We start from the raw sequence: 22,791 nt of genomic DNA on the forward strand, positions 1-22,791 counted from the left end.
TAAGCGCTGGATGAATTCATTTATCTGTCGCAACCATGAAGGTATCCGTGAGCATCCTTGAGGCATACGTGAGGCTTACAAGGACTACTGTAGCATTCCGTCGCAACCATCTGGCTCAAAATGCTCACAGAGCAACAATCTGCAGAAAATGAAAAGTTTACCTGGGGGCGTGGCTTATTTCACCTTGCTGTGGCTATGCAGTACTGCAGCCGTGAAAATCGTACACACTGCTGTCACACACTGCTGGTTTTACCAGCGTCTTCTGTCATGGCTACGTAACTTCATTTGCATATTTACTCCACCCAAATTTATGTGAAGGACAGGCTTGTAGTACTCGAGGCCAGGACTCAGACTTGAGTCCGAATCGTGCCCTGAATTTGCATGGTAAATGAGAGAGGAGATGCAATTCTAGTGAAAAGTCTGAAAACTCGTTAAGGTGACCTAATTAGCAGTTTGTTAGCAAAAATTGACAATACAGTGACCAAGGGTTGTTCAGAAAGTCTAATTCTTTCAAATAAAACAATCAGAACTGAAATCCATTGAGAACTGAAGGAGGGAGGAGATACGATTTAACTGAAAATAAAAAAAGCTGTAAACAAATTGTTTACAACAGGAAAATCAATAAACAAACAATCAAGTTTTGTTCCCTGATAGAAGACTGACCTAAAACATCGGAACTGAAATCAGATGAGAACTGAGAGAGGAGATACAATTCTAGTGAGAGGCCTGGAAAATTTGTTAATTTGGCCTAATTAGTAACTTGTTAGCGAAAAATCTGACAAAACAACGACTAAGTTTTGTGCAGAGTGATGAGTTTTTTCAAACAAAACAATCGGAACAGAAATCCGTGGGGAGCTGATTTAGGAGGAGATACGATTTAAGTGAATTGTGGACGACGGACGGACAATGGACGCCACGCCATGGCAACAGCTCATGGCCTTATCGTCAGATGAGCTAACAAACAAAACAAAACTTTCCAAAACTACTGAAGATACAGCTATGGTCATCGTAGAACGTAGAACGTTTAGATCTGAATTAGTCATAAACATACCTTCACGTTCTTCTTGATCTCTTCTATTACTCTGTCCTGGATGCTCGGGTCACAGAGGATGTAATCTGGTGCGATGCATGTTTGGCCACAATTTGTGTACTTTCCCCAAGCAATACGGCTGCACAATTGTAAAATATAAAAATATCATGCCATACTAATCATAGAGTACCTTTAAGTTCCTACAAATGTTTGATTTGATCGAAAAACCTGGGTTGATCAGACTCACCGGCAGGTGACGCTAAGATCGCACTTCTTATCGATGTAGCAGGGGCTCTTTCCTCCCAGCTCCAGAGTAACAGGAGTTAGGTGTTTAGCGGCTGCCTCCATGATCACTTTCCCAACCAGGGAGTTACCGGTGTAGAAGATGTGATCAAATCTCTGCTTCAGCAGCTCCTGAGTCTCTGCGACTCCACCAGTAACTACTGGGAACATCTCCTGGAATAACCACATGAGTTTATTTCACTTACAGAAACAGGCGACTGTGTGAAAATCTGAATAAACGAATACGAATAGCATTAAACATGTCTGAAACAACACACTTGGGGATGTGTTATAGGAAAATAATCAATGATGATGTCATGTATCACAGGCTGATGTGACCTGGAGCGCCGATGCCATCCTGAAGATGATTATTTTCTCATATCAGCATGACATGAAGTGGTTTATTCCTCTTATACCACAAGAGTTTACCTACAAATACCACGGTGTAAAATCCCCCAGAATCCAGAGATGGTTTTGTCTGAATATTTCACACTATGACTCCTGATTCTTGCAAGAATTTAAAAAGTTATTTCTAGATTCCTGGGGTTTTGGTATAGTGTACAACATGTTTTTTAACCATTTACAATTATGTTAAGTCCTCTAGACCGTCAGCGAGACAAGATATTTAACAATTATTCTGTGAAATCGAGTCGTACATGAGCTGATAGCTGACGAGGTGCGTAGCACCGAGATTGAGTGGAATAACTGTTTTATTCTATCCACATTCACTGGATTTTGAGAAATGGAGCATTTTTATTTTTATTTTTTTGCAAATTCGATAAATAAAAACTTTATACAAAACGTCCGACAAAATAATTTCCGCTTAGAATGTAAACAAACCGGCCAAATGACAAGAGCAATTTGTGAAAAATGCGATAATAATAATAATTCTTGAAGAATTAAAAATTAAAAAAGATACGTTCTTACCATCAAATACTTTTATTCCATATTTTGTTACTTTTGTTTTTGTATTTTTTTAGGTTTTGTTTTCGAGTAGAGTTTTTATTTCGTCCTCGGTTGGTTCAGCAACACACTCCGCCATTTTGTTTTTCTCTACTCATGGTACAGTATATGAGCTGATAGCCTAGTAGTAGAGTAGCCAATCAGAGCATGCAATTGCTCATATCCAGTGAATGTGGATAGAATAATTCCTGTTATCGCTTACATTATAGCAGCTATAAAGAGAAGTTCCCTCACTAGACTATTTTTTTTTCCTCTCTTGAAGTTAATAAGACAAAAAACACGTGACATGTGAGCTGGTCGGCTCTCAAAACCTGGTCTTGTTTCTCATTTTTCAAATGTTTCATTTTTGAATGTAGTATAACATAACTGGACGTCTGTCAGAATGAACGCCGATGAGAAATTGTACATTCTCCAAAAATGACCGCCATGATATCAAAATAAAAATAAAAGAAACAAGCAAACAAACCAAGAAAGAAAAAACCTTAAAGGAGAACTGAAGTCATTTTTAAACTTGCTTTATTTCTTAATTAACATGTTAGTCAGTTACGTTTTGGGTTTTAGTAACCTTATATTGTGGCTCATATTGGCACCTAATTGCAATTAAATATTATACTTATTGGCCTATTCGTTTTTTAGCCGTGTTGAGTTTAGTTCGTTTGGTCCATGGCAGGCGTCGCTTATCCGCGCGATCTTCACGAGACTTGTGCGAGACTTCGAAACGTGAAGTGTCAGCCAGGCGTCAGCACCACCATTTTGAAAACTGTTTTCCAAACGAAATATTGCACAAAAACGAGTTTAAATGACGATTACTGCCTACTTTTTCCAAACTTTCCTGATCACTATGAAAACAAACAAAACTTCCGGCTTGATTACATCAGCATTCGAAAGAGGGCGCGCGCGTCTTTTGACAACGTTGGCAGATGTTGGTCACTCTGATTTCCACTGTACGTTTTACTTCCGTCCTACGATGTCTCGCACAGGTCTCAACGAATCTCGTTTACAGCTGTTGCTTTAAGATATGGACTGATATATTACACAGCATATTTCAAACACTCATAACTTGCTATAGCAGCGACAAAATAGAGATTAAAAATGCATTCCGACATTTAATAAAATGAGATAAATAGAATTTTGATGAAAAAAAATTTGCCTTCAGTTCTCCTTTAACCCTTGATCTGAGAGCAAAACCCTTGATCTGATTTCCTCTCAAATCTACAGTCCAAAAAGATGCATGTTCATGAAAGGGTGGAGTTTTTCTTCATGATCAGTGATCAGTGATTTCGTACCTTGTCCAGGTACAATGGCAGAAGATCCCCCATCACTTTGGAAGTGTGAGCACAGATTTCTGACGGCTTAATAACAACGGCATTACCTAAAAAAACAAACCAAACACAAGTTTATTTTTTGAATTATTTTCATATTGATTATTGAACACAACTTATAAACCCTGGTATAAAATCTTTAAGTCCTTCATGCAATAAAAACAAGAATAGCAAAAAGAAAAAAAAGAAGACCATTTAAGAACACCACTTACAGCGGTGAAGATGCAGTACTTTGCTGAATCACTGATTGAATACACTGATTATGGGAATTACGACTTGTATAATCCATCAAACACACACTAATTTACAACACAAACGCTCCTAAAGTTATTCTTCCCTAAAGCGCTTTTATGGTCATAAATAATGCATGAAATGTCCAAACACTGAAAGATCATTCCAAAGTTCAGATGGAAATCAATCTAAAACTCTGGTGTATAATCGTTGTGAACCTTGTATGCAGAAAGATCACTGCATCAACTTTTAACCTGAATGATAACAGGAGGGAGGGAAGCTGAAGTGATCTCTGATCTCTGAGCAAACACAGCATTCAGGGAAAGTGGGGTAGAGTTCAGACAAATTCCTGCTCACAATCTCACTGCAGTAGTGCCGCGAGAAAAATCTTCCACTGTGCTGCTTTTTCACCAAAAATTACTTGTAACACAACAGCATTTGCTAAAGGTAGATAAATGATACATACATACATAACTGAGCCAACAGGGGGCACTGCTGTAGACACATAAAATAATAATTGCACCTTAGATTAGCCCCTCCTAGAACTGCCACCTTATTGTGGTGGAGGGGTTTGTGTGCTTGAATGATCCTAGGAGCTATGTTGTTGGGGGCATTACGCCCCTGTTAGGGTCTCCCAAGGCAGACAGGTCCTAGGTGACAGGCCAGACCAAGAGCAGTTCACCAAAACCCTTATGAATAAAAAAAAATCAAAGACCGTAACGTCGCCCGGTATGGCGCAGTCCGGGCCCCACCCTGGAGCCAGGCCCGGGGTTGGGGCTCGTATGTGAGCGCTTGGTGGCCGGGCCTTTGCCCACGGGGCCCAGCCGGGCTCAGCCCGAAGCGGTGACGTGGGCCCGACCTCCTGTGGATTCACCACCCACAGAGGTAGCCGTAGGGGGCTGGTGCAGTGTGGATTAGACGGCAGTTGAAGGCAGGGGCCTCGACGACCTGATTCCCGAACACAGCGGCTAGCTGTTGGGACATGGAATGTCACTTCGCTGGGGGGGAAAGAACCTGAGCTTGTGTGGGAGGTTGAGAGGTACCGGCTAGAGATAGTCGGGCTCACCTCCACGCACAGCTTGGGCTCCGGAACCCAGCTCCTTGAGAGGGGCTGGACTCTCCACTTCTCTGGAGTCGCCCATGGTGAGCGGCGGCGGGCTGGTGTGGGCTTGCTTATAGCTCCCCAGCTCAGCCGCCATGTGTTGGAGTTTACCCCAGTGAACGAGAGGGTCGCCTCTCTGCGCCTTCGGGTCGGGGAGAGGGCTCTTGCTGTTGTTTGTGCCTACGGCCCGAATAGCAGTATAGAGTATCCGGCCTTCTTGGAGTCCCTGGGAAAGGTACTGAGAGGTGCTTAGACTGGGGACTCCATTGTTCTACTGGGGGACTTCAACGCTCACGTGGGCGACGACAGTGACACCTGGAGGGGCGTGATTAGGAGGAACTGCCTCCCCGATCTGAACCCGAGTGGTGTTTTGTTATTGGACTTCTGTGCTAGTCACGGTTTGTCCATAACGAACACCATGTTCGAGCATAGGGGTGTCCATAAGTGCACGTGGCACCAGGACACCTTAGGTCGGAGGTCAGTGATCGGCTTTGGTGTCGTTTCATCTGATCTCCGGCCCTACGTCTTGGACACTCGGGTGAAGAGAGGGGCTGAGCTGTCAACTGATCACCACCTGGTGGTGAGTTGGATCCGCTGGCAGGGGAGGAAGCTGGACAGACCTGGCAGGCCCAAACGTATGGTGAGGGTCTGCTGGGAACGTCTGGCTGAGCACTCTTTCGGGGAGGTCTTTAAATCCCACCTCTGGGAGAGCTTCTCCCAGCTTCCGAGGGAGGCGGGGGACATTGAGTCTAAATGGACCATGTTCTCTACCTCCATTGGAGATGCAGCTGTTCAGAGCTGTGGCCGCAAGGTCTCCGGTGCCTGTCGTGGCGGGAATCCCCGAACCTGGTGGTGGACACCGGAAGTAAGGGATGCTGTCAAGCTGAAGGAGTCCTATCGGGCCATGTTGGCCTCTGGGACTCCGGAGGCAGCTGACGGGTATCGGCAGGCCAGGCATGCCGCAGCTCGGGCAGTTGCAGAGGCAAAAACTCGGAACTGGGAGGAGTTTGGTGAGGCCATGGAGGAGGACTATCGGTCGGCCTCAAAGAAATTCTGGTAAACCGTCCAGCACCTCAGGAGGGGGAAGCAGTACTCTACCAACACTGTTTACAGTGCGGGTAGGGAGCTGTTGACCTCGACTGGGGACATTGTCGGGTGGTGGAAGGAATACTTCGAGGACTCTGGAGTCGCCCATGGTGAGCGGCGGCGGGCTGGTGTGGGCTTGCTTATAGCTCCCCAGCTCAGCCGCCATGTGTTGGAGTTTACCCCAGTGAACGAGAGGGTCGCCTCTCTGCGCCTTCGGGTCGGGGAGAGGGCTCTTGCTGTTGTTTGTGCCTACGGCCCGAATAGCAGTATAGAGTATCCGGCCTTCTTGGAGTCCCTGGGAAAGGTACTGAGAGGTGCTTAGACTGGGGACTCCATTGTTCTACTGGGGGACTTCAACGCTCACGTGGGCGACGACAGTGACACCTGGAGGGGCGTGATTAGGAGGAACTGCCTCCCCGATCTGAACCCGAGTGGTGTTTTGTTATTGGACTTCTGTGCTAGTCACGGTTTGTCCATAACGAACACCATGTTCGAGCATAGGGGTGTCCATAAGTGCACGTGGCACCAGGACACCTTAGGTCGGAGGTCAGTGATCGGCTTTGGTGTCGTTTCATCTGATCTCCGGCCCTACGTCTTGGACACTCGGGTGAAGAGAGGGGCTGAGCTGTCAACTGATCACCACCTGGTGGTGAGTTGGATCCGCTGGCAGGGGAGGAAGCTGGACAGACCTGGCAGGCCCAAACGTATGGTGAGGGTCTGCTGGGAACGTCTGGCTGAGCACTCTTTCGGGGAGGTCTTTAAATCCCACCTCTGGGAGAGCTTCTCCCAGCTTCCGAGGGAGGCGGGGGACATTGAGTCTAAATGGACCATGTTCTCTACCTCCATTGGAGATGCAGCTGTTCAGAGCTGTGGCCGCAAGGTCTCCGGTGCCTGTCGTGGCGGGAATCCCCGAACCTGGTGGTGGACACCGGAAGTAAGGGATGCTGTCAAGCTGAAGGAGTCCTATCGGGCCATGTTGGCCTCTGGGACTCCGGAGGCAGCTGACGGGTATCGGCAGGCCAGGCATGCCGCAGCTCGGGCAGTTGCAGAGGCAAAAACTCGGAACTGGGAGGAGTTTGGTGAGGCCATGGAGGAGGACTATCGGTCGGCCTCAAAGAAATTCTGGTAAACCGTCCAGCACCTCAGGAGGGGGAAGCAGTACTCTACCAACACTGTTTACAGTGCGGGTAGGGAGCTGTTGACCTCGACTGGGGACATTGTCGGGTGGTGGAAGGAATACTTCGAGGATCTCCTCAATCCCACCGTCACATCTTCCATTGAGGAAGCAGAGGTTGATGACTCAGAAGTGGACTTGTCCATTACCCAAGCCGAAGTCACTGAGGTGGTTTTCAAGCTCCTCGGTGGCAAGGCACCGGGGGTGGATGAGATCCACCCCAAGTATCTCAAGTCTCTGGATGTTGTGGGGCTGCCCTGGCTGACACACCTCTGCAGCATCGCGTGGCGGTTGGGGACAGTGCCTCTGGAGCAGCAGACTGGGGTGGTGGTCCCTCTTTTTAAGAAAAGGGACCAGAGAGTGTGCTCCAATTATAGGGGAATCACACTTCTCAGCCTTCCCGGGAAGGTTTACTCCAGGGTACTGGAGAGGAGAATTCGGCCAATAGTCGAACCTCGGATCCAGGAGGAACAATGCGGTTTTCGTCCTGGTCGTGGAACAGTGGACCAGCTCTATACCCTTCATAGGGTGCTCGAGGGTTCATGGGAGTATGCCCAACCAGTCCACATGTGCTTTGTGGATCTGGAGAAGGCATTCGACCATGTCCCTCATGGTATTCTGTGGGGGGTGCTTCGGGAGTATCGGGTTCGGGGCTCTTTGCTAAGGGCTGTCCGGTCCCTGTACGAACAGAGTAGGAGTCTGGTTCGCATTGCCGACAGTAAGTCAGACCTGTTCCCAGTGCATGTTGGACTCCGGCAGGGCTGCCCTTTGTCACCGGTTCTGTTCATAATTTTTATGGACAGAATTTCTAGGCGCAGCCAGGGGCCAGAAGGAATCCTGTTTGGGAACCACAGGATTTCATCTCTGCTTTTTGCGGATGATGTTGTCCTGTTGGCTTCTTCAAACCAGGATGTTCAGCATGCACTGGGTCAGTTTGCAGTTGAGTGTGAAGCGGCTGGGATGAGAATCAGCACCTCCAAGTCCGAGGCCATGGTTCTCAACCGGAAAATGGTGGCTTGCCCTCTCCAGGTTGGTGGAGAAGTCCTGCCTCAAGTGGAGGAGTTTAAGTATCTCGGGATCTTGTTCACGAGTGAGGGAAGGATAGAGCGTGAGATTGACAAGCGGATCAGTGCAGCCTCCGCAGTGATGTGGTCACTTTACCGGTCCGTCGTGGTGAAGAAGGAGCTGAGCCAAAAGGCGAAGCTCTCGATTTACCGGTCGATCTATGTTCCGACTCTCACCTATGGTCATGAGCTTTGGGTAATGACCGAAAGAACAAGATCGCGAATACAAGCGGCCGAAATGAGTTTCCTCCGCAGGGTGGCTGGGCGCTCCCTTAGAGATAGGGTGAGAAGCACAGTCACTCGGGAGGAGCTCGGAGTAGAGCCGCTGCTCCTCCACATTGAGAGGAATCAGCTGAGGTGGCTCGGGCATCTCTTTCGGATGCCTCCTGGACGCCTCCCTGGGGTGGTGTTCCAGGTATGTCCCGCCGGGAGGAGGGCCCGGGGAAGACCCAGGACACGCTGGAGGGACTATGTCTCTCGGCTGGCCTGGGAACGCCTCGGTGTTCTTCCTGAGGAGCTGGCCGAGGTGTCTGGGGAAAGGGAAGTTTGGGCTTCCATACTCAGACTGCTGCCTCCGCGACCCGGCCCTGGATAAAGCGGATGAAGACGAGACAAGACGAGACCTTAGATTAGATTAGATTCGATTAGATAAAACTTTATTGATCCCTTTGGGCGGGTTCCCTCAGGGAAATTAAGATTCCAGCAGCATCATTACAGATAAACAGAGAAAAGAAATAGAGAAAACTTCTAGATAAATTAAAATAAATTAAGTGTTTACATAAAATATATAAAAAGAATAAGATATGGGGAAGAGAGGAAGGAGGGGGAAGGGAAAAAAAAGGTGGGGAGAAGGGGGGGTGGCGGTAGGAGAGATATTGCACTTTATATTGCACATTGTCCGGTATTGCTTATTGTTAGGCTAGGCTACTGCTCCTTCCCATCCTCTGTCCTCCTGCTACCCCTCCTCCCCCCACAAAGAGGAATTGTACAGTTTGATGGTGTGAGGGACAAAGGAGTTTTTGAGTCTGTTTGTCCTGCACTTGGGAAGAAGCATTCTGTCACTGAACAGGCTCCTCTGGTTGCTGATGACGGTGTGCAGAGGGTGACTGGCATCGTCCATGATGTTCAATAGTTTGTCCATAGACCTCTTCTCTGACACTGTCACCAGAGAGTCCAACTTCATGCCGACCACAGAGCCGGCCCACCTGATCAGTTTGTCCAGCCTGGATGTGTCCTTCTTGGTTGTGCTGCCCCCCCCAGCACACCACAGTGTAAAACAGGACACTGGTGACCATAGACTGATAGAACATCCACATGAGTTTCCTGCAGATGTTAAAGGACCGCAGCCTCCTAAGGAAGTATAGCCTGCTCTGTCCCTTCCTGTATAAGTGATTGGTGTTGCAAGTCCAGTCCAGCTTGCTGTCCAGCCACAGCCTGAGGTACTTGTAGGAATCCACAGCCTCCACCTCGACTCCCTCGATCAGAACTGGTCGTGACCTTGGTCTGGACCTCCCAAAGTCAATGACCAGCTCCTTGGTCTTCGAGGTGTTGAGCTGCAGATGGTTCCTGTTGCACCACACAGCAAAGTCCCTCACCAGGCTCCTATACTCCTCCTCTCTGTCGTCACTGATACATCCAACGATGGCTGTGTCATCGGCAAACTTCTGAATGTGACACAGCTCCAAGTTGTAGCAGAAGTCCGTGGTGTACAGGGTGAAGAGAAGAGGGGCCAGCACCGTGCCCTGGGGTGCTCCGGTGCTGCTAATCACAGTGTCAGACGTGATGTCCTTCAGCCTGACGTACTGCGGCCTGTCAGTGTGGTAGCTGGAGATCTGGGTGACCAGGCAGGGGTCCACTCGCATCCTGTTCAGTTTGTCCTGAAGCAATAGGGGCTGGATGGTGTTGAAGGCACTCAAGAAGTCCAAGAAGAGGATCCTCACTGTGCCATTTCCCTTATCCAGATGAGAGTGGGCTCGGTGTAGTAGGTAGAGGATGGCATCTTCCACACCGACACCTGCCCGGTACACAAACTGCAGGCAGTCCTGGGCATGTTGTACCTGGGGTCTGAGGAGGCTGAGGAAGAGCCGCTCCAACGTCTTCATCAGATGTGAAGTGAGTGCCACCGGTCGGAAGTCGTTCAGCTCGGTGGGCCGATTCTTTTTGGGAACTGGAACGATACATGATGTCTTCCAGAGGGTGGGCACTCCCCAGCTGCAGGCTAAGGTTGAAGATGCGTTGGAGTGGTTCACCCAGTTCAGCAGCACAGGTCTTCAGTAGTTGGGGACACACCTTGTCCGGGCCTGCTGCTTTCCTGGGGTGAAGCTTCCTCAGTTGACCTCTGACCTGGTCTGCAGTAATGCATGGAGGAGTCTGTGTTGAGGTGGGGGAGGAGTGGGAGGAGGGGGCTGCTGTGATGACTGGGGGGAGGTGTGTTGAGGGAAGAAGGAGAGATGGCTGCAGTGAGTGAGAGGGTGGGGGGGACGTGGGCTGGTTGAACCAATTGAAAAAGTCATTCAACTCATTCGCCCTCTCCACTGTCCCCTCAACAACTCTGGTCTCTGTATTGTGGCCTGTGATAGTTTTCACACCTTCCCAGACCTCCCTCATGCTGTTCTCCTTCAGCTCCTGCTCCACCTTCCTCCTGTAGCTGTCCTTAGCTTCCCTTACACAGCGTTTTACCTCCTGCTGTGCTGCTTTTATCACCTCCCTATCCCTGCTCCTGAATTTTGTATTTTAAAAAATATGTCAGTAAAAAATGCATCACTGTTTTTTGCCATCATCATTCAACTGGATGTGAAATTAACATGTAGAACTTTTACAGCAAGTGATTTATTTCATCATGGAGAAAGTTATTTTTCTTTCGGTATCAAAAAATGACTTGAATTAAAGTAAATAGCAAAGGGCTGATAAACCAGGAAATGAGTGGCAGGTGTAATTAATAGACAGGTGATAGAGAGCGCTGTGGTTCTTGGGTGTTGTAGTTCTGAGAAGCCATATTAAAAGTTTGTTTGGAGCTGGCGCTCTCAACACCATTACTGACGAGAGTTTTTATTTCATCCTCGGTTGGTTCAGCAACACGCGCCGCCATTTTGTTTTTTCTACTCAGGGTATATGAGCTGATATCCTAGTAGTAAAGTAGTCAATCAGAGCACACGATTGCTCATATCCAGTGAATGTGGATAGAATATATATATCAGTGTTGTAGTTGAGTCACTTAACCTCGAGTCCGAGTCCAGTCTCGAGTCCCCAGTGTTCAAGTCCAAGTCATTAAAAAAATTTTTGAGTCGAGTCCGAGTCGAATCCACTACTGATCCGAGTCGAGTCCACTATTGATCTGAGTTGAGTCCGAGTCGAGTCCACTACTGATCTGAATCGAGTCCGAATTGAGTCCACTACTGATCCGAGTCAAGTCCACTATTGATTTGAGTCGAGCCCACTATTGATCTGAGTCAAGTCCAGGTTGAGTCCACTATTGATCTGAGTTGAGTCCACTATTGATCTGAGTCAAGTCCGAATTGAGTCCACTACTGATCCAAGTCAAGTCCACTATTGATCTGAGTCAAGTCCACTACTGATCTGAGTTGAGTCCAAGTTGAGTCGTTTTGCTAATGAGAAGCATGGAGGCGGGGAAGGGTAGAGGGTGGGGGCGGGCCATGGGGGGAGGGGGAGGGGCTTGACCAAGCTGCGGGCATGCTACCTGTGTGTGAACAGTAGCAATGGCAGGTCAAGCAACAGTCCAAGCTTTCGCTTTTGACCCGGAGTCCGACCCCGAAGCAGAAGCGCAAGCAGTTGAACAAACTGTAAATCACCGACTTCAGCAGGACGTATCAGAATGGTGAGTTTGAAATGTTATGTCTGGAAACGGGAATTATTGGGTTGGTTATGTTTTCCGTTATAAAGTTCGCGATCAAACCGAGTCTGTGTTTACACAAAGGTAGTGATTTAGGCTATATCCCGGTTTGCTTGACAAAATGTTCACATGCTGATATAAATAGCCACCATACTTCATCATATCCCTATCGTGCTGGATACAAGTAGTTTATGAACGTATAATACCCTAGGCTTGAACACGCACTCCATAACCAAAGAGGATAGAAGCAGCAACTACAGCAACATATCGCTTATCCAACAGAAGACATGCATTGCGGAGCAATAGTCAAACATAAGCTCATAAGTTACAGTCAATCTCCAGACTAAACTCAGTTTAACAGAGCATGCTGTATGCTTTTTGGTTTTGTAGCGCAGAGTACCTGGCTAAGGCAGCTGGGCCATAGAAGGTTCACGCTGCACGCTGCATGCTGCACGCTACACGCGTGTAAAGAAAGGTGGACAAACGTAGCATGACTTGCTCTGGGCCATAGAACGGCGTTCACGTTGCACGCTGCACGCTGCACACTTCACGCGTGAAGCGTGAAATGAACATGCACACTTTTTTCTAGGCGTGAAGATGGAAATTCCAGTCAATGCATGCGGTCACCGCCGCGCCAGCCAATCAGAACGGGTCTAGGGAGATAACTCTATGCTTTCAGGGGAAAACTTCAGAAAAAATATAATTGAATGGTATAATTGAAAAATAGTTCTTCATCGGGATTGTCAAGCAGATTATAGAATGTTCGGTGAAATTCACCACGGGTTTCTCTCAGAAGGAAGTGTTCTCGGCTCCAAATTCTGTTCCTTTTTCTCTTCCTCTGTCTCAGTAAAAGCAGAATGAGGCGATCGTCGTCATCCGAAGAGTCCATATTGTTGGTTACTCGGTCAAAGTAGAACAGACGCAACACGTGAACATCCAAGCATGAAGTTTAATGGCCCAGGGTCCGGTTCTTCACGTGAACGTGTAGCGTGTAGCGTGCAGCATGCAGCGTGAACCTTCTATGGCCCAGCAGCCTAACTGCAGGAAGCGGTTAGCTGCACAGCTAATGTAGCCATTGCAAGGCTAACGCACCGATTTTAAAACACGGCAAAACGACTTAACAGTTATACACTTACTTGTTCGGTGTTTGTTGCTGATGCGGCAGGGATGCTTGGTACGGACCCAGGCTTCAGTGACAGTTGATGTGCAAAACCTGCCCTGTACTGTCCCAAGTTGTGGAAACATTCATCAGGAAAATGCTTCCGACAAATATACACCGTCTTAGGTAGACTCGACGGCGTATTATTGGAGTAAATAAAATTAAGCCACTGCGTCTTCAGGGGCTCTCCCGTCGGCAGTAAAAACAGACTCCTTTCTGTGTTGTCACATCCATGTACAGCGCAATTTCCATGTTTCGCTCGCTTAGGTGGTGCCATGTTGTTGTGTCCTCTATGGTCTCCTCACTACAAAATTGAAATGACGTATCTATGGTGGCAACTTTTGAGCTGGGCAGGCAATCCATACAGTGGGTGGGAATCCAGAGGGGGGGCGTGGGGATCATCTCCCTTGCTGACGTAGTAAAGGGAAGAGCCTATCAACGTGCCATTTTGACGCGCCATTCTCAAATGTTGACAAAGGGTGGGCATAGTTTGGTTTACACATTATGACATTTCTAGCCACTGGGGTGACTTAAGAAGGTCAGAGGAACTCATTTTAACGTTAAAAAACCTCAGAAAGTGAAAATTTCATGCCACGGGACCTTTAAGATTGTATGAGAAAACATTACCTCAGTCCATGAAACTGAGTGATTTAACAACATGGCTACGATCAAGACATGTTATTACAATTTATTCGTGTTTTGTTGTTTGTTTATTTCCTGGACTTAGCTCGTTAGCTCGACTACATTTAGCTGATTACCTGATAAAGGTTTCGTCTCTATTCATCATGTCGATGAATGACAAAGAGAATTAGTGTCTGGGTCACTTCATATTTATATCCCAGTGAAACAGGAAGTTACACACATCTCTTAAGAGTTTCTCACCACTCAGGTGGACTTAAAAAATGCAAAAGTGCTTCAGGTGCATTTTGTTAAAGGGCCCATGGCATGGTGGTTTGTTGATGGTTTAAACGGGCTCGTGGAGGCTTCCGGATGTTATATCCGCAGCCTTTCTCGAAATGAACCCTCGGTACGTAGATATAGCCTCCTGGGAGAAAGCCCCATTTCAGCGCTTTTCCCAGTGCGTCGTTTTGCTAATGAGAAGCAGGAGGCGGGGAAGGGTAGAGGGTGGGGGCGTGCCATGGGGGGAGGGGGAGGGGCTGCCGTCTGCCTCCCAAGCCGGCCGAGAGCGCTCCTCGTCCGGCACGGCCAGGCAGGCGAATGCCCTGGTCCGTCCGCCCTGTCTAAAAAAATGGTACAACTCCAGCCCATGGTAAAACTGGGACTTTGTCATTTTTTCCCACCTGAGGCCCATGGTAAAACTGAGCAGTGGGACTTTGTCATTTTTTTCCGCATGAGGCCCATGGTAAAACTGCACTTCCAGGAGGGGCTGCCGTCTGCCTCCCAAGCCGGCCGAGAGCGCTCCTCATCGGGCACAGCCAGGCGGGCGAATGCCCTGGTCCGTCCGCCCTGTCTAAAAAAATGGTACAACTCGAGCCCATGTACCTGGCTAACTGCAGGAAGCGGTTAGCTGCACAGCTAATGTAGCCATTGCTAGGCTAACGCACTGATTTTAAAACACGGCAAAACGACCAGTTATACACTTACTTGTTCGGTGTTTGTTGCTGATGCGGCAGGGATGCTTGGCACAGACCCAGGCTTCAGTGACAGTTGATGTGCAAAACCTGCCCTACTGTCCCAAGTTGTGGAAACATTCCTCAGGAAAATGCTTCTGACAAACATACACCGTCTTAGGTAGACTCGACGGCGTATTATTGGAGTAAATAAAATTAAGCCACTGCGTCTTCAGGGGCTCTCCCTTCGGCAGTAAAAACAGACTCCTTTCTGTGTTGTCACATCCATGTACAGCGCAATTTCCATGTTGTGTCTTCTATGGGCTCCTCACTACAAAATGTAGTCATGTGTTCTGCGCATGCGCAGTAGGCTTCGCGCATGCGCAGTAGGCTTGGTAGGACAAACAGCAACTTTTGAGTTGGGCGGGCAATCCATACAGTGGGTGGGAATCCAGAGGGGGGGCGTGGGGATCATCTCCCTTGCTGACGTAGGCAAGGGAAGAGTTTATCAACGCGCCATTTTGACGCGCCATTCTCAAATGTTGGGCATAGTTTGGTTTATACATTATGAAATTTCTAGCCACTGGGGTGACTTAAGAAGGTCAGAGGAACTCATTTTAACGTTAAAAAAACCTCAGAAAGTGAAAATTTCATGCCATGGGACCTTTAACAAGAATTTCTAGTAGCACTAATACTTGTACATGTAACATAGTAATGCATCACTAATAATGTTTTTCTTATCGAATTTACCCGCCTAATTATTTTCCAATAAGCGCTCTCTCTCTCTCTCTCTCTCTCTCTCTCTCTCTCTCTCTGTGTTATCTGTTACAGAAATGTTGACACAGTGAGATGGTTTGTATTTGCGAAAGGTTGCTACTTAAAAACAGTAGTGTAATGGAGATGGCATAATTAAAAAAAACCCCATAACAACACAGTGTTAGGTGGATTAATACTACTGTATGTGTAAATGTTTTTCAAAGCTCAAAGTATTTAGGAAACATATCCCATAGGCTCATATTAGATTAAAATGCCTACATGACTGTACATGAAGAGACATAGCGTCTGTTGTTCTGTTCTCTTTATAGCCTTGAGGGCTTGGCGTTCTTTTGACACGGACACAAAAGGCCATTTTGTAAGCTATGCACTCTGACTGGTCCTTTTAAACATCACTCTGATTATTTCTCACTGGAGAAGGCAAAGCTGCAGTGTGTATACTGTGTAATGGAATAAAATGGATATGTGGACAGGTATATTTTCAGATGAAAATAGTCACAAAGGGCACCTGCGGCGATGGCTCCGATCAGTGGTTGGATGGTGATGGTCCAGGGGTAGTTCCAGGCCCCAATAATGAGCACCACTCCCAGGGGCTCGGGCTGAATGTACACCTCATCTGAAATGGTCAGTAGGTTTTTAGCCACCGGCCGTGGAGCCGCCCATTCAGTCAGCTTGCTTATAGCCATGCTGATCTCTCCTTCTAGACCCAGTGTCTCATACAGCGGGATGCCGAACTCACTCTGTCGGCAGAAACAGCCATGATGAATATCAGACCATTTTCACATAAATTACATGATGAGCAGTATTCATTAAGCTAAATTATTATACATACAGGACACTTTTTCGATGGAATAAAAACATGTTCTATTCCCTTCTAGCAGGTTTCATTCATTTGGTTCGATAGCATGCAATATTGTCAGCATATCGCTAATCCTACATGTATTACATCACTCTACTCAAAGGAGAATGAGCGTTGAATATGGTTTACGATATTGCATGGCTGTCAAGACAACATGACGTCAAACATCGGAGATGTAAAACTTCCACGCTAGCAAGCGAGCGACTGTGATAATTTGTAAACAAACATGGCCACCAGATTTGCTTCATTAAATATGGAAGATTTTGAGAGAATTTTGAAAGAGAAAGACACGTTGAACACCCAAAAGGAATGTGTATGAATAATAATAATAATAATAATAATATTGGCTGGCTTTCTTTCGTGGTATATCACATACATTCCATTCAGCTACTCGTCTTCGACTCGTTCAGTATCATGCTAGCTGAATGGAATATATCTGATATACCACGAAAAAAAATCCAGCCAATATTATTTAGATATGTCACTCAGATCCGTGAGGTATTTCATATAAAAAATGCGAGTTTTTCAACACGAGAAGATAAACTTCATATCTTCAAGCCAACGTGTGATTTTCTTTTTATTACAGCGATACATTCACAAACAAAAAGTCCCCAAATTTATTGAAAAAATTCATCAATTTAATCACGAGTGATATATAGAGACTTATGTCACGGTTTTGGTTCTCCGTGTCCTGGATGGAGCTCGGATGAAAAATACGAGTGGTGTATTTCCCAGTAAAACACTCGCGTCCATATAATATAATATAATACTAAGTCACATGTTCAACAGGAAGTTGCACCATCTGAATTTCCTGAAGATCATGCATAGGCAAAAAGGAAGTTCTTTTGTTCTTTTTTTAATTTCAGTCATACTGACTGACAAGTTCGCTTTGAAAATACAACCTGGTTTAATTAAGTCAAACTTAATTTTATAGAATGGATGTAAATTATTTATTTAGAAAAAAAACAATATTATACGTCAACAGAATCAATAGAATGTCCTTACTATTTTCATGTCATGTCATTAGCGTTGATGTTAACTAACACCATTCTTAAAATTCTGTTTTTGCTGATTCTAAAGAATTCCTAAAGAAACCTGGTTAAATAAAAAAAAAAACAGATTGTTGCTTGAGATGGTGTAACTCTTTTTTTTTTTAAGGGTTAAACACATCTTTTCTTAAATTCAGTGTTGCAAAATGGTTAACTTTGTAAAAGTTTCATTGTTTTGTAGAAGTTTAATTCTTAGGAGCTACGAGGGCTAAACAGCAGCAACGCAATCATGGAATTGCTTTGTAAACACCAGTAGTGAGGCACCTTGTGGAGGTCCTTCTTGAGAGCATCTGCGATTTCCTTGTGTCTCTCCACAAAAAGGCGCTGGAGGTTCTTCAGCTGGATGATGCGGTACTCGAGGGGTTTGGTGCGGCCCGTACGAAAGGCCTTCCTGGCACGCTCCACGGCCTCCTTCTGTTTCGACATCCTGTGAAAAGGGAAGGGAAGGGCGTTTTTTTATTTCACTATGACTCCATGAGAGAAAGCCAGCTGAGGAGGAATTCCTAAAATCCATTAAAACTCATAAGAGACATCAGCAGATCCAGATGTATATTCATCTTTTGTAGCGACATACCAATTCATAGTAATTAGTGAATAATAAGCCTGAAAATAGACGAGGTGAGATGACAATATAATATCAATATTGTGCTAAATTATCTCACAAGCTGAGATTCTGTTTTCAGTAAAATTGTACATTCCAGGACACAATGTACAGCTTGGGCTTCAAAACAACCCATGCACACACTCCTTAAGTTAAATATGTCCACTTTTCAAATTTGTATATTTTAGATTCTTCTTATTTTTCAGGGTGGCATGGTGGTATAATGGTTAGCACTGTCACCTCACAGTAAAGGCCAATTTATGCTGACAACCCAGTCCTCGCAGACGGTGTCGCAGATAGTGTCTGCGTAGCCCCCCCACCTTCGCAGACGCTCTGTGCGCACCTCCCAAAAACTATCTGCGAAAGCCTTGTCGCAAGAGCATGCAGAGGCCTTAAGAAGGTTCTAGGTTTGAGCCCAGTGGCCGACGGGGGCTTTTCTGTGTGGAGATAATTTGCATAGTCTCCTCGTGTCTTTGTCGGTTTCTTCCCACAGTCCAAAGACATGCAGTTAAGTTAACTAGCTACTTTAAATTGTCCGTAGGTGTGAATGGTTGTTTCCCAAACCCAGAAATGTGAGGGTTGCAGCAGGAAGGGCATAAAACCATGCTCCAATTAATATGACATGTGGATCAACAAGGTCCACATGGACCCTGACCTGGCAAAAGTGCTGGACAAAGAAGATTCTTCTTATTTTTTATTCTATTTGTATATAACTACTTTTATTCTATTCACATTCACTAGATATGAACAATCGCACACTCTGATTGGCTACTCTACTACTAGGTTATCAGCTCATATACCGTGTCAAGAAAAACAAAATGGCGGAGCGTGTTGCTGAACCAACCAAGGACGAAATAAAAACTTTACTCGAAAACACCCTCCCCCCCCCCCCCCCCCCCCAAAAAAAAAAAAAAAAAATCCACAACGAAATATTTCATGGTAAGAACTTTTTTTTTCAAGAATTATTATTATTATTATTGCATTTTTCACAAATTGCTCCTGTCGTTTTACCGGTTTGTTTACATTCTAAGCGGAAATGATTTCGTCTGATGTTTTGTATAAGGTTTTTATTTATCGAATTTGCAAAAAAAACCCCGCAAAACCCCTCTGTTTCTCAAAATCCAGTGAATGTGGATAGAATAAAACAGTTATTCCACTCAATCTCGTCGTACATGGATTATAGACGACTTGGTTATAGCTATGCGCCTTGTCAGATATCAGCTCATGTACGACTCCATTTTGTGGAATAACTATTAATTGTGTGGGTTTTTTTAAATTCTTCGATCTTAACTGTTCAAGCACCAACCACCAAAGCAAATTCCTTGTATGTGTACGTTGTATGTGTATGTGTCTCAAGTTGTCCGTACAACTTGAGACACAGCAGAGTGGACAGCATCATCACTCATAGAACACGGTTCTTCAACAGCTTCTTCCCTGCCACAGTCAGACTGATCGCAAAACAAAACTACTGAATAAGTGTAACAATAACCCATTACTACATCACTTCACTTGTCATATGCAATATGTAATATATTATTGTCTGTGAAATAGGATTGTGTTATATACCCTCTGATAAATGTGCAATATTCTAACTGTGCAATATCCCCACATAACTCTCATCCCCCTCCCAAAATGTGCAATATTTCCATATAACTTTCCCCTCTTTTCATAATCCAGGAAAGGTAATCAGGACTAGTCTTTTATTTTATTACTGTTATTTAAGAAACCTTTATTCGTCACATGCACACTTTAAGCACAGTGAAATTCATCCTCTGCATTTAACCCATCTGAAGCAGTGAACACACACACATTCAGAGCAGTGGGCAGCCACACTACAGCGCCCAGGGAGCAGTCAGGGGTCAGGTACCTTGCTCAAGGGCACCTCCGCCCCACGTCAACCTAACTGCATGTCTTTGGATAGTGGGGGAAACCAGAGCACCCGGAGGAAACCCACGCAGACACGAGGAGAACATGCAAACTCCACACAGAAAGACCCTCGCCGGCCGCTGGGTTCGAACCCGGAACCTTCTTGCTGTGAGGCGACCGTGCTAACCACTACACCACCGTGCCGCCTAACATTTGCCCTCTCCTTTTGTTTAATACTTGTATTTTTTCAAATTGTGTACACATTACCACCTTTTTGTATAGTGCTTCATATTTTATATTTTTATTATAATGTTCTACTTCCTAATGGTTTTTTTTTTCTATAAATAGTGTTTTATTTCCTAAACTGTTGACTCTGAGAGAGCCCTGCACAAAAATTCCAATGTGTCTGAACTGTTGGTTTGCACAAATGGCAAATAAAATCTAATCTAATCTAATGTGATAACGCACTTGACAATAAACCCGATTCTGATTCTGAAGCGTTCCAGCTCTCCTTACTGAGGTACGAATCATTCTGAAGGCATGAATAAAACCCTAGTTGAGGGTGAAGAGCTTTCCTCCTCTCTCTCTCTCTCTCTCTCTCTCTCTCCTGCTGTATTCTTATTAACTCTCATGTGGAAAAGTCCAGCCAAAAATATCTGAAACAATCCACACACTTCACAGTGCTACAGCTACAGCTGTGTTCCTTCATCCTCATCCTCAACACACTCAATGGACGCAAGGCTCCGTTGCAAACAAACTGTGACGTTTGTTTAGATGAGTCGCACCATCTGCAGCTTTAAGTGGACACCAACAAGCGCGCACACACACGCACACACACACAGGCGCTAAAGAACATCACAGGATGCAGAAATAACCCGGAACACTGGTCACTCTTACTCAGCACTCTAATAACCACACACACACACACACACACACACCAGCTGAGCTCTGGGGTTTAGAAATGTTGATACTCAACACAACCTCTTCTCTTTTCAGCTCAGAAACCCGTCGTGTTGCTCGATCACGGAAACGCACCGGACCAGAAAGAAACCCAGTGGATATTAAACTGTTACCCTTCTGCTTCTGTCCTGTTCCTGTCCTCTCAGCTGACCTTCCCAGCTCTGACTCAGTCAAGCTTATCGGTGTTGCAGCAGCCAACCACCGAGCACGGGTACGCGACCAGTCGGTTAACGGCAGCACCAACGGAATAGGCGGGGCTAATTAGAAGAGGCGGGGACTAAGGCAGCATTCTGCTGGAGGCTGCAGTATATGTGTAACAAAGTATCAGCAGGGTAAAGATACGGAAATCTTAGACACTTTGTTTTTTGTTTTGTTTTAGATGCATGTTTCAACATTAAACAGTAAGCAGTAGGCCATAATAAATGAAACAAAGTCAATATTTGGAGTAAGACCAATTTTGCTTTGTTTTAAACCAGGGCTTTTCAAAGTGTGGGGCGCGCCTCCCCTAGGGGGCGCCAGAGTTCTTCGGGGGGGCGCAACGTGAGGAAAAATAAACCAGAACTAGACAGGGACACTCTAACGAGTGCAAACCCCGCCTTTTCCCTATTAAAATACATTGGGCGAAAATTTCGAAGTTCTGCCATGACCTTGACCTTTGACCTCCAAAATTTAATGGTTTCCTTCCTGGGTGATTGGCAACACGTACAAAATTTGGTCCAAATCGATCCATTGGTTCTTGAGATATCTTGCAGACACACAGACAGACAGACAGACAGACAGACAGACAGACAGATACACACACACACAGACTGACGCAGGTGAAAATAATAACCCCTCCGACTACTGTCGGCGGGGTTAATAACTTGCAGGGTTCCCGCGGGTCCTTAAAAAGTCTCACAAAGTCTAAAGCTAGCCGCACACTACGCCGATTTTCAGCGTACCGAGCCAACTGAAGTCGCGAGTCAGGCGTAAAGACTAGTTTTCGATGGTACCGACTCATCTCACAGCCGATTCGAAAAACTAATCGGGAGCCAGACTGATCGGCGAGAGTCGCTAGCAATAGCCAATCATATCTTTCGCATATAACACGTGATATTTCGTGATCATGTGACTTCTATCTTTTCGAAAAATGAACGGACTGACAAAAATGTCAAACTGAACCGTTGATCAATGGAGATCCGCACCCCGACATGCGGTGTGCGCGCGCACTCGGCGCATGCTCAGTTGCGTGAATGTGTCATGCACCGAAAATAAGAGATTTACAAGCCAGGAACGCCTCATGATGCAATACGCAAGAAAAGAAAGAAGATTTACTTCCATTTTACTTTGTATTTGAGTAAAGTGAATAAATAAATGGTCTGTGGAAAATACACTTAACCCTGGGAACTGCGTGCACAGGAGTTTATTTTGTGTTTACTCCCCCCGGCTGGCTACTTATTTGTCATGGCTGGCTAGTATGAGCCTTAGTGGAAAGCCCTGGGAATGCGGAAATGTCAAGTTCGATTTTAGATTTACGAACCCGAAAAAAATGTCGAAAAACCGGCATTAAAAAAATTTCACCCGCACAAACGGCACTCACCCGGCCGGTGGACCGGAAACAGAAAATTTTTTAATAATGGCCCAAGATATTAACCTCTGTTTTCTTTTAGTCGTGAGTTAGTCGGGGATATGTGCGTGCCCTGTCGGGAGTCGGCTCTGAAATGGGTCGGTTCGGTACCGCGTGGATCGGCGTAGTGTGCGGCTAGCTTTAGGGTGTTTTCACACTTGGTCCCTTTCAGCCATCTAACCGAACTCAGATCGATGACTCAGCATTTTTTGCGCATATGTGAACACTCCAACCGTACCCAG

At 45.9% G+C, this 22,791-nt stretch overlaps 1 protein-coding gene across 3 annotated transcripts in view; it reads right to left on the reverse strand.

Annotated features, from left to right (window-relative positions):
* Positions 1 to 21,176, reverse strand: part of aldh3a2b (aldehyde dehydrogenase 3 family, member A2b) — a 41,453-nt gene extending 20,277 nt beyond the window's left edge. For 2 of the 3 annotated variants that reach the window (XR_009655800.1, XM_060936434.1), the window contains exons 1-6: positions 21,057 to 21,176; positions 17,781 to 17,943; positions 16,117 to 16,348; positions 3,562 to 3,647; positions 1,278 to 1,486; positions 1,052 to 1,169 (exon numbers count right to left, since the gene is read on the reverse strand). Coding sequence is in view for 2 of the 3 variants with exons in the window: in XM_060936434.1 (XP_060792417.1) it covers positions 1,052 to 1,169; positions 1,278 to 1,486; positions 3,562 to 3,647; positions 16,117 to 16,348; positions 17,781 to 17,942 (807 nt within the window). In the remaining variant the exon portion in view is untranslated. The other variant, XM_060936435.1, reaches the window with a different exon arrangement.
* Positions 21,177 to 22,791: the final 1,615 nt, after the last annotated feature.

Source organism: Neoarius graeffei, chromosome 12 (assembly GCF_027579695.1).
Source record: "Neoarius graeffei isolate fNeoGra1 chromosome 12, fNeoGra1.pri, whole genome shotgun sequence".
NCBI lineage: Eukaryota > Metazoa > Chordata > Actinopteri > Siluriformes > Ariidae > Neoarius > Neoarius graeffei.